The 13481-nt window shown below is 41.5% G+C and overlaps 1 protein-coding gene across 5 annotated transcripts in view; it reads left to right on the forward strand.

Annotated features, from left to right (window-relative positions):
- MYPN (myopalladin) overlaps positions 1-13481 on the forward strand; it is a 109954-nt gene that overhangs the window by 89913 nt on the left and 6560 nt on the right. For all 5 annotated transcript variants that reach the window (XM_072131350.1, XM_072131351.1, XM_072131349.1 and 2 more), the window contains 5 exons: positions 3779-3861; positions 4169-4295; positions 8065-8272; positions 8359-8524; positions 12752-12885. In XM_072131350.1, the coding sequence (XP_071987451.1) occupies positions 3779-3861; positions 4169-4295; positions 8065-8272; positions 8359-8524; positions 12752-12885 (718 nt within the window). The remainder of the gene's footprint in view (positions 1-3778; positions 3862-4168; positions 4296-8064; positions 8273-8358; positions 8525-12751; positions 12886-13481) is intronic.

Raw genomic sequence — 13481 nt, forward strand, 5'->3', positions numbered from 1 at the left:
GAGCTCTGTATGTTGTAGTAAGGAGTTTTGTGTTATCCTTCCGATTCTTCTTGTAGCCCTGTCATTGTCATTCCTTTTATACTTCCTTTGTTTAAGTCTATCAATCCACTGTTCTTTATGTACCTCAAAATCTTGTTCTCCTGTACAGTTTCTTCTTAATCTGACCAGTTCTCCGTACGGGATATTCCCTATCACATGGGCAGGGTGACAAGATGTCGCCAGTAAAATAGAATTTCCTGCTGAATCCTTTCTATATGGCACTTTCTAATACCTTTGCGGTCCCCTATTAAAATGACATCCAAAAAGGGAATACTACTTCCCCCATATTGATATGTAAATTTAAGGTTCATTTCATTCTGATTAAAGGACACCTGTCATCAGGTCTGTGTCACTTGTCCTGTCACCTCTACCTGTTGGAGCAGATCACTAGGATCCCATCACAGTCTTTATCAAGTTATTTCATACATTATTCATTGTAAAATCATCTATTTTTTATCATGTAAAAGAGGCTGGTCACATGGTCAGAGGCAGTGATGTCACCCCTGTTACCCCTCCCCTCTCCTCCCCCTGCTCATGTCTGTGTGTAATGTATAGTAAAGCATGGCTAGTGTGTGTGCTGCATCTGCTGACATGCTGCATCCTCCTAATATACAGGTGAGAGACACAGACATCAGCTACACATGAATCTGACATGTTCTGCTGTGACATGGCTGCCTGGAGCTGCTGTATCTCTCCTATACACACACACATGCACACACAGGCTGCAGGGGGCGTGGCCACCAGCACCAGGAAGCACATCATTATACAGCCTCACATCATTATACAGGCTGTCAGTCAAGCACTGGGGGTGTGGCTGTGCCTCCCACTCATGAATAAGCTGGACAGCTTGAATATGCTAATGACTCATTGGACATTTCACAAGTCATTTGCATACAGCTTTAGGACCTCATTGCTTAGGTTTACAGGCATGTAGAGGGACAATGAAGGGATAGGGGCAATGCTCTCTAATGGCAGTTTATGAAAATATATTTAGTTTAGGAGGGTTATTTTGCATGACGGGTTCTCTTTAAGGTATTGTACAAAGGGTAAGAAGCTCTCCTCGTCTCCCCTCCAAATCACATCATAGGTGGCTAAGAATTCCCTGATCAGGATCTTAGGTGCACCCTCCAAATAGACTTGGTTCACCGGATTGGTTAGTCTTGATAGGTTACATAGAGGTCTTATGATATTTACTAGTTTTTCTATCTGCATCTTGACTCAGCGAGAAATGATATATTTAGCTACTATTTCCCAATAATTGTACGTTTATGCTTGTTTCTAGATCTTTTGATATATCTGACTCAGTGAAGAGACGGTGTTAACATTAACATTTTGTTTACAACATATCTGCACGTATCTAACTATTTAAGATTTATTTCAGATGTAGGATCTACATGCAAGATTGTAATATCTGTGACGTACCATTCTCTATATAAGGTTATGAATGTGTTTTTATGCTATTGTTTTAAACCCATTTTATCATTTGTTTACTTATGATCATCCGGAGGTATTGTTTCGGTGTCCTCCTAGATCATGTGATTAGTGGGCGTTACCAGCTATCACGTGATCTGGGAAGGGGAGTTACCTAGTGTCACATGACATGATGGTTTATTTTAAATAGCATGCATTTACCACTGAGTAGTAGACCATGAATAAGGCATGACCGCCGAAACGCGTAGGTCTGTGTATTGGACTCTTTGGATACGTGTTCTCAGTTTTATATCATGTATTCAATAAAAGAGGATCTTTACTACGAATGTCTTGCAAGTCTGTGGAGCAAGTGCCGGGATAATCTTTCCACTACAATATATGTTTTTACACTCATACGCCTGTCTTCAATAATCTGGTGCACTCTGCTTATTAGTGAGGAAAACTGCACATATTAATAAATGTGGTCCACTATGTACACATCCATACATTCTGTACAGTACATATACATTATAGACACATAGTATATATACATAATATACTTAGACATACAGTGTATACACAATCTATATTAACATACATACAATGTAAACATATATATACACATACAGTATGTGCACACCCTATATTCACATACATACAGTACAAACACACCATATACACACATACAGTATATACATACTATACAAATACACATACAACATACATACAGTATAAAGACATCATACACACATACATTTAGTATATACACACCTTACATCATGGACACACACTATACATGTACACACACAGATGGCTCTGCATTGGCTTCTTTGTCGCTGCCAAGCTCCACATGGCATTGCTGGCGTCAAGCCGTCGGGTCATGTGACCTGGCGGTGAGCGGGGATGGGCAAGTCCAGAAACATATCGAGGCAGGGGCCAAGGCAGCACAATATTCATAATACAATGCTCCCTCCTCCTCTCCGGGGGGCGCTATCGCTAATCACTGGGGCAGGGCACCACCTTCTCTCTGCCCCTGTAATGAAGCTGCTCCGCAGCGCATGATGATTCGCCCATGGCACTTGCGCCACGGTTCCTTGAGGGCCATGTGTCAGCTGTAGGTAAGCCCCTGACAGTAGATAAATTATTTTAATAATTAATATGTAAACAAATCAATAGGATGTTAGTAAAAAGGTAACAATGTTCAATAACGGGGGAATTTAGGTAACCTTGACTCAATCAAATACTATTGTTCAGGATGGTTATGTTCCAGACTCCACATTGTAGCCCTACGAGTCAGAAATGAACTTTACCACTAATATGGGACAATCCTTGTGTCTGGACCAACTGTTGAACTGTTTTTAATTGTTGATTTATTTATAGAGCAGCATAAATTCACATTCCATAAGGGTTTACATTGCATAATTGTTATGGACGGGAAAAAAAATTTACACTGTTGCAAGCTGCGTGTGAGGGGAAGGGACGAGGTCTGGGGGTGCAGGCTGTGTGTGAGGGGGAGGGATGGGGGATCTGGGGGTGCGGGCTGCGTTTGAGGGGAAGGGACAGGGGATCTGGGGGTGCGGGCTGAGTGTGCAGGGAAGGGATGGGGTAACTGGGGGTGTCGGCTGCGTGTGAGGGGAAGGGACGGGGGATCTGGGGGTGCAGGCTGCGTGTGAGGGGAAAGGATGGGGGATCTGGGGGTGCGGGCTGCGTGTGAGGGGAAGGGACAGGGATCTGGGGGTGCGGGCTGCGTTTGAGGGAAAGGGACGGTGATCCGGGGTGCAGGCTGCATGGGAAGGGTTGGGGGATCTGGGGGTGCAGGTTGCAAGTGAGGGGAAGGGATGTGGGATCTGGGGGCGAAGGCTGCGTGTGTGGGGAAGGGACGTAGGATCTGGGGGGCGCAGGTTGCGTGTGAGGGGAATGGACCTGAGATCTGGGGGTGCAGGCTGCGTGTGAGGGGAAGGGACGTAGAATCTCGGGATGCAGGCTGGGTGTGAGGGGGAAGGGACATGGGTTCTGGGGGTGCCTTAAACATAGAAAATCCCTGCACTCCGCCACTGCCATGGATATAAAGGATCCCCATGCTCAGCTCTACTTGTGGACCAGTGGGGAGGTGAGTAACCTGTGAATGTCTGGGGCACCAAAATGCCTGGTCTTGACCCTATATCCACTGCATATGTGATGAAATGCTGATTTATGTTGTTATATTAAAGCTGAATTTTGTGCAAAGTAAATTATGCTGTGTCAAAGTGACTTACTGAGCTATGATGTCTATACTGTATACGGATCATGAAATAATCTGGTGAACGTGTTGTGTGCTCCCGTCTTACAGGGAAGAATCAGCTGTTCTGGACACTTACTGGTGCAGTCGGCACCGCTGCGTCCACGCTCTATTCCTACAGTGCTCTCTCATAGGTAATCCAGCCGTTAGAGAATAAGGGATTATCTTCTGTAATCCTGGATTTATACCATTGCAAATCTGTTTATTGTATTGATTTATTTTATGGCATTTCTAATTGCTTATTAACATAATCTAAACATTATCATAGACCAGTACATGAAGAGCAATGTATTATGCCTGGTTTGCTTAGGTCAGTCTTCATGTAATATGCGGTAGAGTGAGTTGTGTCCAATTTATTAAAGAGACCTACAGTGTGTGGGCCACAAGCGCGAAAAAAATGTAACAGTGGTGACAGGTGCTAAAATACTTTCCCTTTTCCAGAGCAAGACCTCGTATGGCCGATGTGGAGAGCGAATCGGTGCAGGAAAGGTTCTTCAGGCCGTATTTCCTCCAAGCTCCTGGGGACATGGTGGCACATGAGGGGCGTCTGTGCCGCCTGGACTGTAAGGTACATTATAGAAACTGCACCGTGTTTGTGAGCTATCATCTGCAGTCATGTGTTACTCATGCTATGATACTGCACTCATATGTTACTCATGCTATGATACTGCACTCATGTTACTCAATACTAGGATCTGCAGTCATATGTTACTCATGCTATGATCTGCAGTCATGTGTTAATCATGCTATGATCTGCAGTCATGTGTTACTCATGCTATGATCTGCAGTCATGTGTTACTCATGCTATGATCTGCAGTCATGTGTTACTCATGCTATGATACTGCACTCATATGTTACTCATGCTATGATACTGCACTCATATGTTACTCATGCTATGATACTGCACTCATATGTTACTCATGCTATGATCTGCAGTCATGTGTTACTCATGCTATGATACTGCACTCATATGTTACTCATGCTATGATCTGCAGTCATGTGTTACTCATGCTATGATACTGCACTCATATGTTACTCAATGCTATGATACTGCACTCATATGTTATTTGACAAACAAAAAGGGGTCTAAAAAGGTAAAGCTGGGCAAAGAAGGCCCCAGCATAAACATCCCAAATTCAGATAATAAATCACAGAAGCAAGACAGGATGTATGTGAATCATATCAAATCCTTTATTAAATCAAAAAATACATAAAAACACTTAAAAAGGCACTGAATGTGCTGTGGTCCAGCAACAAACCCTGATCTCAATGCAAAATGAGAGGTGAATATAATGTACATATCAGGCCATAAAACCTGATTTGGCACAAGACTAACAACAGTAAAATATAGCCATAATAAGTGTGCAGACATGTGAATACAAGTAGCTTGGCCATGAAGAAGATAATGAAAATATTTACCTAAAGTGCATAGTGCAGTCAGGGAGGGTGCTGGAGGATGGATGCCCCACGCGTATCGCCTGTGCAAGCAGGCTTCCTCAGGGGTAAATGTGAACAGTACATAGGACAGGTATATATAGGGGAAGGACCCACCTCCAAATTGAGCCCTCATACCGCGCGCCTCCCAATTCTGCTGTCGGCGTGCGTTCCAAGTACCGGAAGTGACATCACCGGTAACCGGAAGTCGCGGAGCGCTCATGCGCAATGCCAAATACTGGTTGTGAATGAAGCGCACAAAGTAAGTATTAACAGCGCGTGCGCCAAAATAGGCGCATAAAGTATAGTATTAACAGCGCGTGTGCCAAAATTAGACGCAGATGTGTACCTATGGACCGGATTGTAAGTGTCCAATAGATGCAAACAAGGTGCATGGTTGAATGAGCGCCGAGTATGGTTGTGCCAAGATATATGGATGTAGGTGTAGTAATAAATAGTCCCTATGTCCCTGGTTGCGGCATATCAAATAAAGGTATCGATATTAAAGGAAAGAATGAAAAAATATTAATGTAACGGCGCAGTAATGGTTAAAATGAATTTGTTGCAATAATGAATATCGACGATTCATAGGGTTACTGGTATAAGTGACATATGAAAATATATGATCACTGATGTATGTAATCAGATCAGATCATACATATATGAAAAAAGTTAATACACATCTCGTCGATCGCGGCACAAAAAACTGCCGACTTACAGGAGTGAGTTCCTTTTCGGCGCAGAGATTTGAGTTTAACCAAGTCATACAGAAAGTGCAAGTGTAAGAAGAAGTTGATACACAACTCACCGATCGCGGCACAAAACCTGCCGACTTACAGAAATGAATTCTTTTTCGGCGCAAAAGTAGGTGAACCAGATAAGCAGTCAAGTAATAATATTTTGAGATATTGGGTGAAAAAGTAGGTATAGTGAAGGGAAGTCATCCCTGTATAAGAAGCCTTATCGAAGCAATAACTGTGCATGAAAAAGGTATATTAGCTAGAAGTGAAAAACTATGCAAGCCAAAAAGTTAAGTGGCGTTTGGATGGATTAAAATATGGTCCAATCCAAGTTAAAAATAATAAAGGAGTTCTATGGTGAGCCACAGGGGATGTACCCATATATCCATCGTGATGTATAAAAGGTACTTGCATAGCAAAAAATGTGAAAAATAAGTAGTAAATGGGTAAAGCAGTAAAAAAGGAGAAATATGAAAAAATATACATCACCTAGCATTAGCTGAAAATAAGGCTTGTGCAGTGAAAAATAAGAGGAGGTAGGCACGCGGATGGGGCTGCACTGGAGGTGGGCCAAACCATAATAGAATAATATATATGAATAAACATAGAAAAGATATCATTAGTCAATCAATTTGAGAAAGCATATGTATATATTAAAAACTTGAATAGCATAAAGTGTCATCATTGTTAAAGAAAATTGTTAAAGAAAATACTGCACTCATATGTTACTCATGCTATGATACTGCACTCATATGTTACTCAATGCTATGATCTGCAGTCATGTGTTACTCCTACTATGATCTGCAGTCATGTGTTACTCATGCTATGAAACTGCACTCATATGTTACTCATGCTATGATACTGCACTCATGTTACTCAATGCTAGGATCTGCAGTCATATGTTACTCATGCTATGATCTGCAGTCATGTATTACCCATGCTATGACCTGCAGTCATGTGTTACTCATGCTATGATACTGCACTCATATGTTACTCATGCTATGATCTGCAGTCATGTGTTACTCATGCTATGACCTGCAGTCATGTGTTACTCATGCTATGATCTGCAGTCATGTGTTACTCATGCTATGATACTGCACTCATATGTTACTCATGCTTTGATACTGCACTCATGTTACTCAATGCTAGGATCTGCAGTCATATGTTACTCATGCTGTGATCTGCAGTCATGTATTACTCATGCTATGATCTGCAGTCATGTATTACCCATGCTATGACCTGCAGTCATGTGTTACTCATGCTATGATACTGCACTCATATGTTACTCATGCTATGATCTGCAGTCATGTGTTACTCATGCTATGACCTGCAGTCATGTGTTACTCATGCTATGATACTGCACTCATATGTTACTCATGCTATGACACTGCACTCATATGTTGCATCATTTGCTAAATCTTTCTGCTAATACACAAACAACATAGAATAACAGATGACTGGTGGACCAGTCAGAGGTTCAGTGGGTCGGTAGGGTCTGCCGTAAGCCGTTTCTGATGAGGTGTAAAAAGGTTGTGCACCCCTTGTTTTATACATGATGCTATAAACCAAGGGGTGCATAACTATAATTGCCTATAGACACCTAGAAGGTATTTATTTGTATTAATGAAAATGTCATACTCCGCCGCTAAAAATACTCCACAAAATAGTTAAGAGGAATATTATCATCTTCTGGAAGAATGTTAGTGCAACTTCTTCTAGATGCCCTTTTACAGCGAAACAACACTGATGGTATATTATTATATAGATGGTATATTATATACAATTGTGCTTCCTTATGTCCCCTCCTCATCCAATCCCTTCCTCGGATGATCTCAATGGACAAACAGTATGTCTTTTTTGAACTGCACTAACTATGATGTATTATTTTACTGTAATATTTCAGTGTCAATGACTTGAACAACATTATATTCAAATAGTGTTGTAGAACAATGCATTATATTGTGTCACACAGTGACAGGTAATACTATGTGGTAACAATGTTATACATTATAATCATGAAGACAAAGGCCTAAATCACCAAACTAGACCTACTTATTATGTAACGGGTGTACATGCTACAAAAGAATTACAGGAGAGAAGGGGACGTCTATGCCAGTATCACAGGATGTATAAATCTTGTATTTCTTTATGGCGTGTCCACAGGTCAGTGGTCTGCCCACCCCAGACATCATATGGGTTCTCAATGGAATACCTGTTAATCCAGATGCCACCCACAAAATGCTGGTCAGAGAAAATGGAGTCCACTCGCTTCTTATTGATCCCCTTTCACGTGCCGATGCCGGGACCTACACTTGTATCGCAACAAATAAAACAGGACAAAATTCATTCAGCCTGGAGCTAACTGTAATGGGTAGGTCTCAACATCACGTGTCATCTCTAGAAAAGACTGTCCAGCCATTTAACCAGATATTGATGTGTCCTTTTTAACTCATTCAGCAAAGGAAGTGAAGAAGGCGCCTGTATTTTTGGAGAAGTTGCAGAACTCCGGTGTACCAGAGGGTCACCCGGTCAGGTTGGAAAGTCGAGTTGTGGGGATGCCACCTCCGGTTTTCTACTGGAAGAAAGACAATGAATCCATTCCAGCCCACAAGCCAAGAATAAGGTACTGTGGTGTGTCTGCTGCCAGACATGGGTGATGTATGTACTAGGCTTTAATTGTCAGGGGCTCAACTAACTTTAGTGCTTTAGAGCTAAAAATAACCCTCCCACACGCAAAAAATGGAATGTTAAGTTGTATGTAACCCATAATAGATCCATTAAATTCTGCAGCCCAGTACATGGCAATATGAAAAGTTACAGGTAAGACATTAAAAAAACATAAATTGGTAATCCTTCAGTCATAGGGACCCACACAATAAAAGATACCCGGTCAAATTTTTCCCATATCTCCCCACAAATCATTTTCATTTGCATGTTCAAAATTGGAAAACATGAAAAATTTAATGATGACTATGAAACATTGAAACAAAAAATAATCCCATGTACCAAGACTGTAATGGGCCCCAATGCAAACTTTATGTTGGCGCCCCACTTACCAAAGCTCTTATTGATGTCCGCATCTAACACATTAAACTTGAGAATACACACATAAATATATATGTGCCTGGTATACAGATATAAAAGAAATTAATGTACTGCACACATATATTTTTATACACCGCATATTGTATGCTGGTATATATTTATCGGCAATAAATGTACTGCACAAAAAGGCTGAGCGCAGAGATGGACATAAACCTACGGATTAAATCAGTCACAGTTTCTGCCTTGTCCCTCTGTGTTGGCCTGGTCCATCCTAGTGCTATCCTGGTGGGCTCCTCACATCAGCTATACAACCTCACAATAACTTCTACCGGACGTCTCTGCAGTATATGCCAGCCAGTCATCTCCACACTGTGCCACAAAAATATATCACAGTTATTACAGTATAGTATCCCCTGGATAACCTCTATTGTGTTCCACACCGCGCTGCTAAATAAAACTCCATACATCTGAAAACGCTGCCACTTACTAAATATACAGGACCCCATAAAATGATGGAGACCTTTCTGAGGCAGCTGCTGCAATGCCGATGGGGCTTTCTGGTGCTCAGTCGGACCATCCGCCATATTTATCATGCAAAGTCCAACAGAATTGTGTCAGATTCCCCATGTTAAAGGTGCACCAAAAAAAAAAATTGGTGCATTCTGTCGGAGCAGTGCAGAGAGCGCCTGATTCATGAAGAACGGGCACTACAAATCCTGAATCTGGCGCCCCCTGCACACTACACAGGTAAATTGCACATAGTGCAGTTTGCACAGTTTTTAGCAAATGTGGGCGATTGTCTCTACGCACGTGATTACAGGATTTTGATGTGTTGCTTTTGCAACTAAGGACCTAAAAATGGCCACCATGGCTGCCATCTTACTACATCTGTTAGGCCCTGCCTATATGTTACACTAGAGAGTGAAGTAAGCATCGTCCATAATGATCTAAAAACTAATTATCATATTTTCAATCTACATTGTGGACGCTGTAAATAATGTATAGTTGCAGTTTTGTTTGTTTTTTTCTTTTGGGAGATGCAATAAAAATACTTTTAATGAAAAAAAGATACTGATGAAAGGGTAATCTAACATACAGCAAGCCAAAAGAAAGTGATAAATGATAAATCACAACACTGCTACACTAAAACATTGATTTATTCTATTTAATAGATTTTTTGGGTCAAAGTAATAAAACGGACCGAAATCTGTTTGGCGAGGAGAAATTTATGAAGCCAAAGCGGTGGTAAAAAACGCAGCACAAATATACCCATTCATTAAGGTTAAAGGGAACCTGTCAGCACATTTTCACATATACAGCTAGTGACAGGTTCCCATAGAGCCCTATTAACTAACGGACATTCTTCTTTTGGCTAAAATTGTTTCCCTTACATCCACATACCGGTAAATCGAAATTATTTTATATTCCCTGGCATCAGAGAGTGCATCCTCTTTGGCCAGCACCTTACATGCCTCTTCTCAGCATGTCATGTGACCAAGGTGATGTCATCCAGGGTCCTGTTACATACATGGGGTAGACATTGCAGATGTATCTCATCCCATGAAACCACATCAACCTCCATGGACATCTACTCCTCCCCATCCTCCATGGAGGCTGCTGTGATTTCATGTGATCTAATACATGCATGGGGTAGACATTGCAGATGTAACAGGACCTTAGATGATGTCCTCCTGATCACAAGACTTTAAATGCCCAATGATGTAACAGAGCTCTTTCTTAACCCCTTAACGACATGTGACATAGTAGTAGTACTGTGAGTGAATGGAGAGGGCTCACTGGCTTAGCCCTCTCCATAGCCGGTAAGTTTAATAAAATAGTCAAAATAAAAAAGTTTTAAAAAAATGATATTAAAAAAAAATTCTAATCACTCCTCTTTCCTTAGAAGTCATATAAATAAACAGTAAAACAATGTCATAAACAAGTTAGGTATTGCCGTTTCCCAAAATGCCTGATCTATCAAAATATAATAGCATTTTTTTCACAGCGTTTAATCCCGTAACGGAAAATAACACCCAAAGTCGAAAACTTTTGCCAATTTAAAAAATATAAAGATCGAAATAAAAAGTGATCAAAAGGCTGTACAGTCCTAAAAATAGAAGCATTGAAAATTGCGTCAAAAGTTGCAAAAATTACATCACCTACAGCTCCGTACAAGGAAATATGAAAAAGTTATTAGCGCCAGAAGAAGGCAAAATAATTCAAAATATTTTTTTTTTGTACAGGAGGTTTTAAAGGGAACCTACCACCACAAATCTACCTATAAAGGTAGATCGGGTGGTAGGTGGATCAATGGGACGTGAGGATAGCCCTTTTAAGGGCTAATCCTCACGTCCCCGCACTTTTTTAGTAACTTTTATTAGACTTGTATGCAGATTTTCATATGCGGCTACTGGGGCGTGGAGTAGCCGCATCTGAGGTTACATGGCGCGGGTACTCCACACCCCGGTAGCCTCTTTTCCCCTCCTACTCACCATCTTCGGTGCGCAGCTCCTCGTAGCTGTGCGCCCTCGTCTGACGATCCTGCCGTCTGCGCATGCGCAGAGCGGCAGGCCCGCACCTGCGCGGTCACTGCTCCGAAGCCGGGGCTGCACAGGCTCGGGCCTGCTGTTCTGCGCATGCGCAGGCGGCAGTATCGTCGGACAAGGGCACGCAGCTATGAGAAGCTGCGCGCCGAAGATGGTGAGTAGGAGGAGAAAAGAGGCTACCGGGGCGTGGAGTAGCTGCGCCATGTAACCTCAGATCTGGCTACTCCACGCCCCAGTAGCCGCATAACAAAATTTGCATACAAGTCTAATAAAAGTTACTAAAACAGTGCGGGGACGTGAGGATTAGCCTCACGTCCCATTGATCCACCTACCACCCGATCTACCTTTATAGGTAGATTTGTGGTGGTAGGTTCCATTTAAGTTTTGTACATGTATGAAAATATTATAAAACTTATACAAATTTGGTATCCCTGTGATCACACTGACACATAGAATAATGTAGACATGTCATTTGGAGCGCAGAGTGAAAGCCGTAAAATCCAAGTCCACGAGAAAAATGCCCAAATGCGTTTTTTCGCCAATTTCTCTGCATTTGTGATTTTTTTCCTGTTTCTCGGTACATGGCATAGAATATTTAATACCATCACTATGAAGTGCAATTTGCCGCACAGAAAACAAGCCCTCACACAGCTCTTTACGTGTAAATATAAAAAAAAAGTTATAGATTTTTGTTGGTGGGGAATGAAAAATGAAAACGCAAAAACGAAAAAGGGCATCGGCGTTAAGGGGTTAATGTGCCACACAGAAGAATATTATGGCACGGAGGGAGGGCAATGCAAGTAAATTTTAATATGCATGGTTAAGTGTGAATGACTCCCGTCAGGTGAGTTGCATATAAGTTTACAAACTGATTTTTATAAAATTGCCGCCATGGAAAGGGGGCGATGCTGTTTAATCATAGTTTTTAAAGAAGTCTTTATTTGGGTAAAATTAATTTTGCATGGCAGGTTCTCTTTAAATTACCGTAAATGTGTTTTTTAAATAGCTAAAACAAATGATAAGAGAGGAAGCAGACAGCGCCGTTCTCAGTGTAGTGGAAGAACTGAGTCACTGCAGGTGGTTGATTGATTGGTGATCGATTGAATGATTTCTGATGGAGAACAGAGCTGTCTGATATCGGTTGTCCTGTATGGGGTATAGGATCACCATCCTGAATAATGACTGCTCTGAGGAAGTGATCCCCGATACAGTATGTTCAGCTTATATTGCTATTAATAATAACATTTCTTTCCTTTCAGTATGCATCAGGATACCACCGGATATGTGTGTCTGCTCATCCAACCGGCCAAGAAAGAGGATGCCGGATGGTACACATTGTCAGCAAAGAATGAGGCCGGAATTGTGTCATGTACGGCTAGACTAGACATATATGGTAGGTTTACATGCAGGCAGCAAAGGGAAAAATCAGCTGGAGCTGACGTCTGATCAGTACAATGTAGAGAATGAGCCCCGCTCCTTGTATGTTCATTCAAGACAGAACGGCATCTGCACATTGCATTCTCTATACTGCACTCTTTAGCAGGGTTATCCTAAATGATAAGACATTAAAGTAGTTGCATGAGGTTTTATAAAATAGCAAACCAAACTGGACTCGCCTATCCCATCATCCACTGCTCTATTAGCACTGCATGGTATTTACTTTACTTTTTCTGCAGTGAAAATGTAGAATTTTTTTAGGTTATTCTGGTTATTTTGACTAACTCAATACTTAATTAAAATAAATTGTCTGTCTCTAAACATATGTTGGGTATATATCATAACATTTTCTTATTTTTGTATTCCCTTTCTGGGCTTTGTAGCATGATAAACAAGGGACCATGACAATAGTAATCTTCTCTTTGTTTTCCATGGCCTTCTTCCTTCTAAAATTATACTAATGAGCCGGAAGGCCTCTGGGGAACGTTACAAAAGCCCCTTTGTGCTGTAGCTTCATAGGCTGTTACAATGAGTACATGAATCCCCCCCTCT

The sequence above is a fragment of the Engystomops pustulosus genome, chromosome 11, assembly GCF_040894005.1.
Source record: "Engystomops pustulosus chromosome 11, aEngPut4.maternal, whole genome shotgun sequence".
NCBI lineage: Eukaryota > Metazoa > Chordata > Amphibia > Anura > Leptodactylidae > Engystomops > Engystomops pustulosus.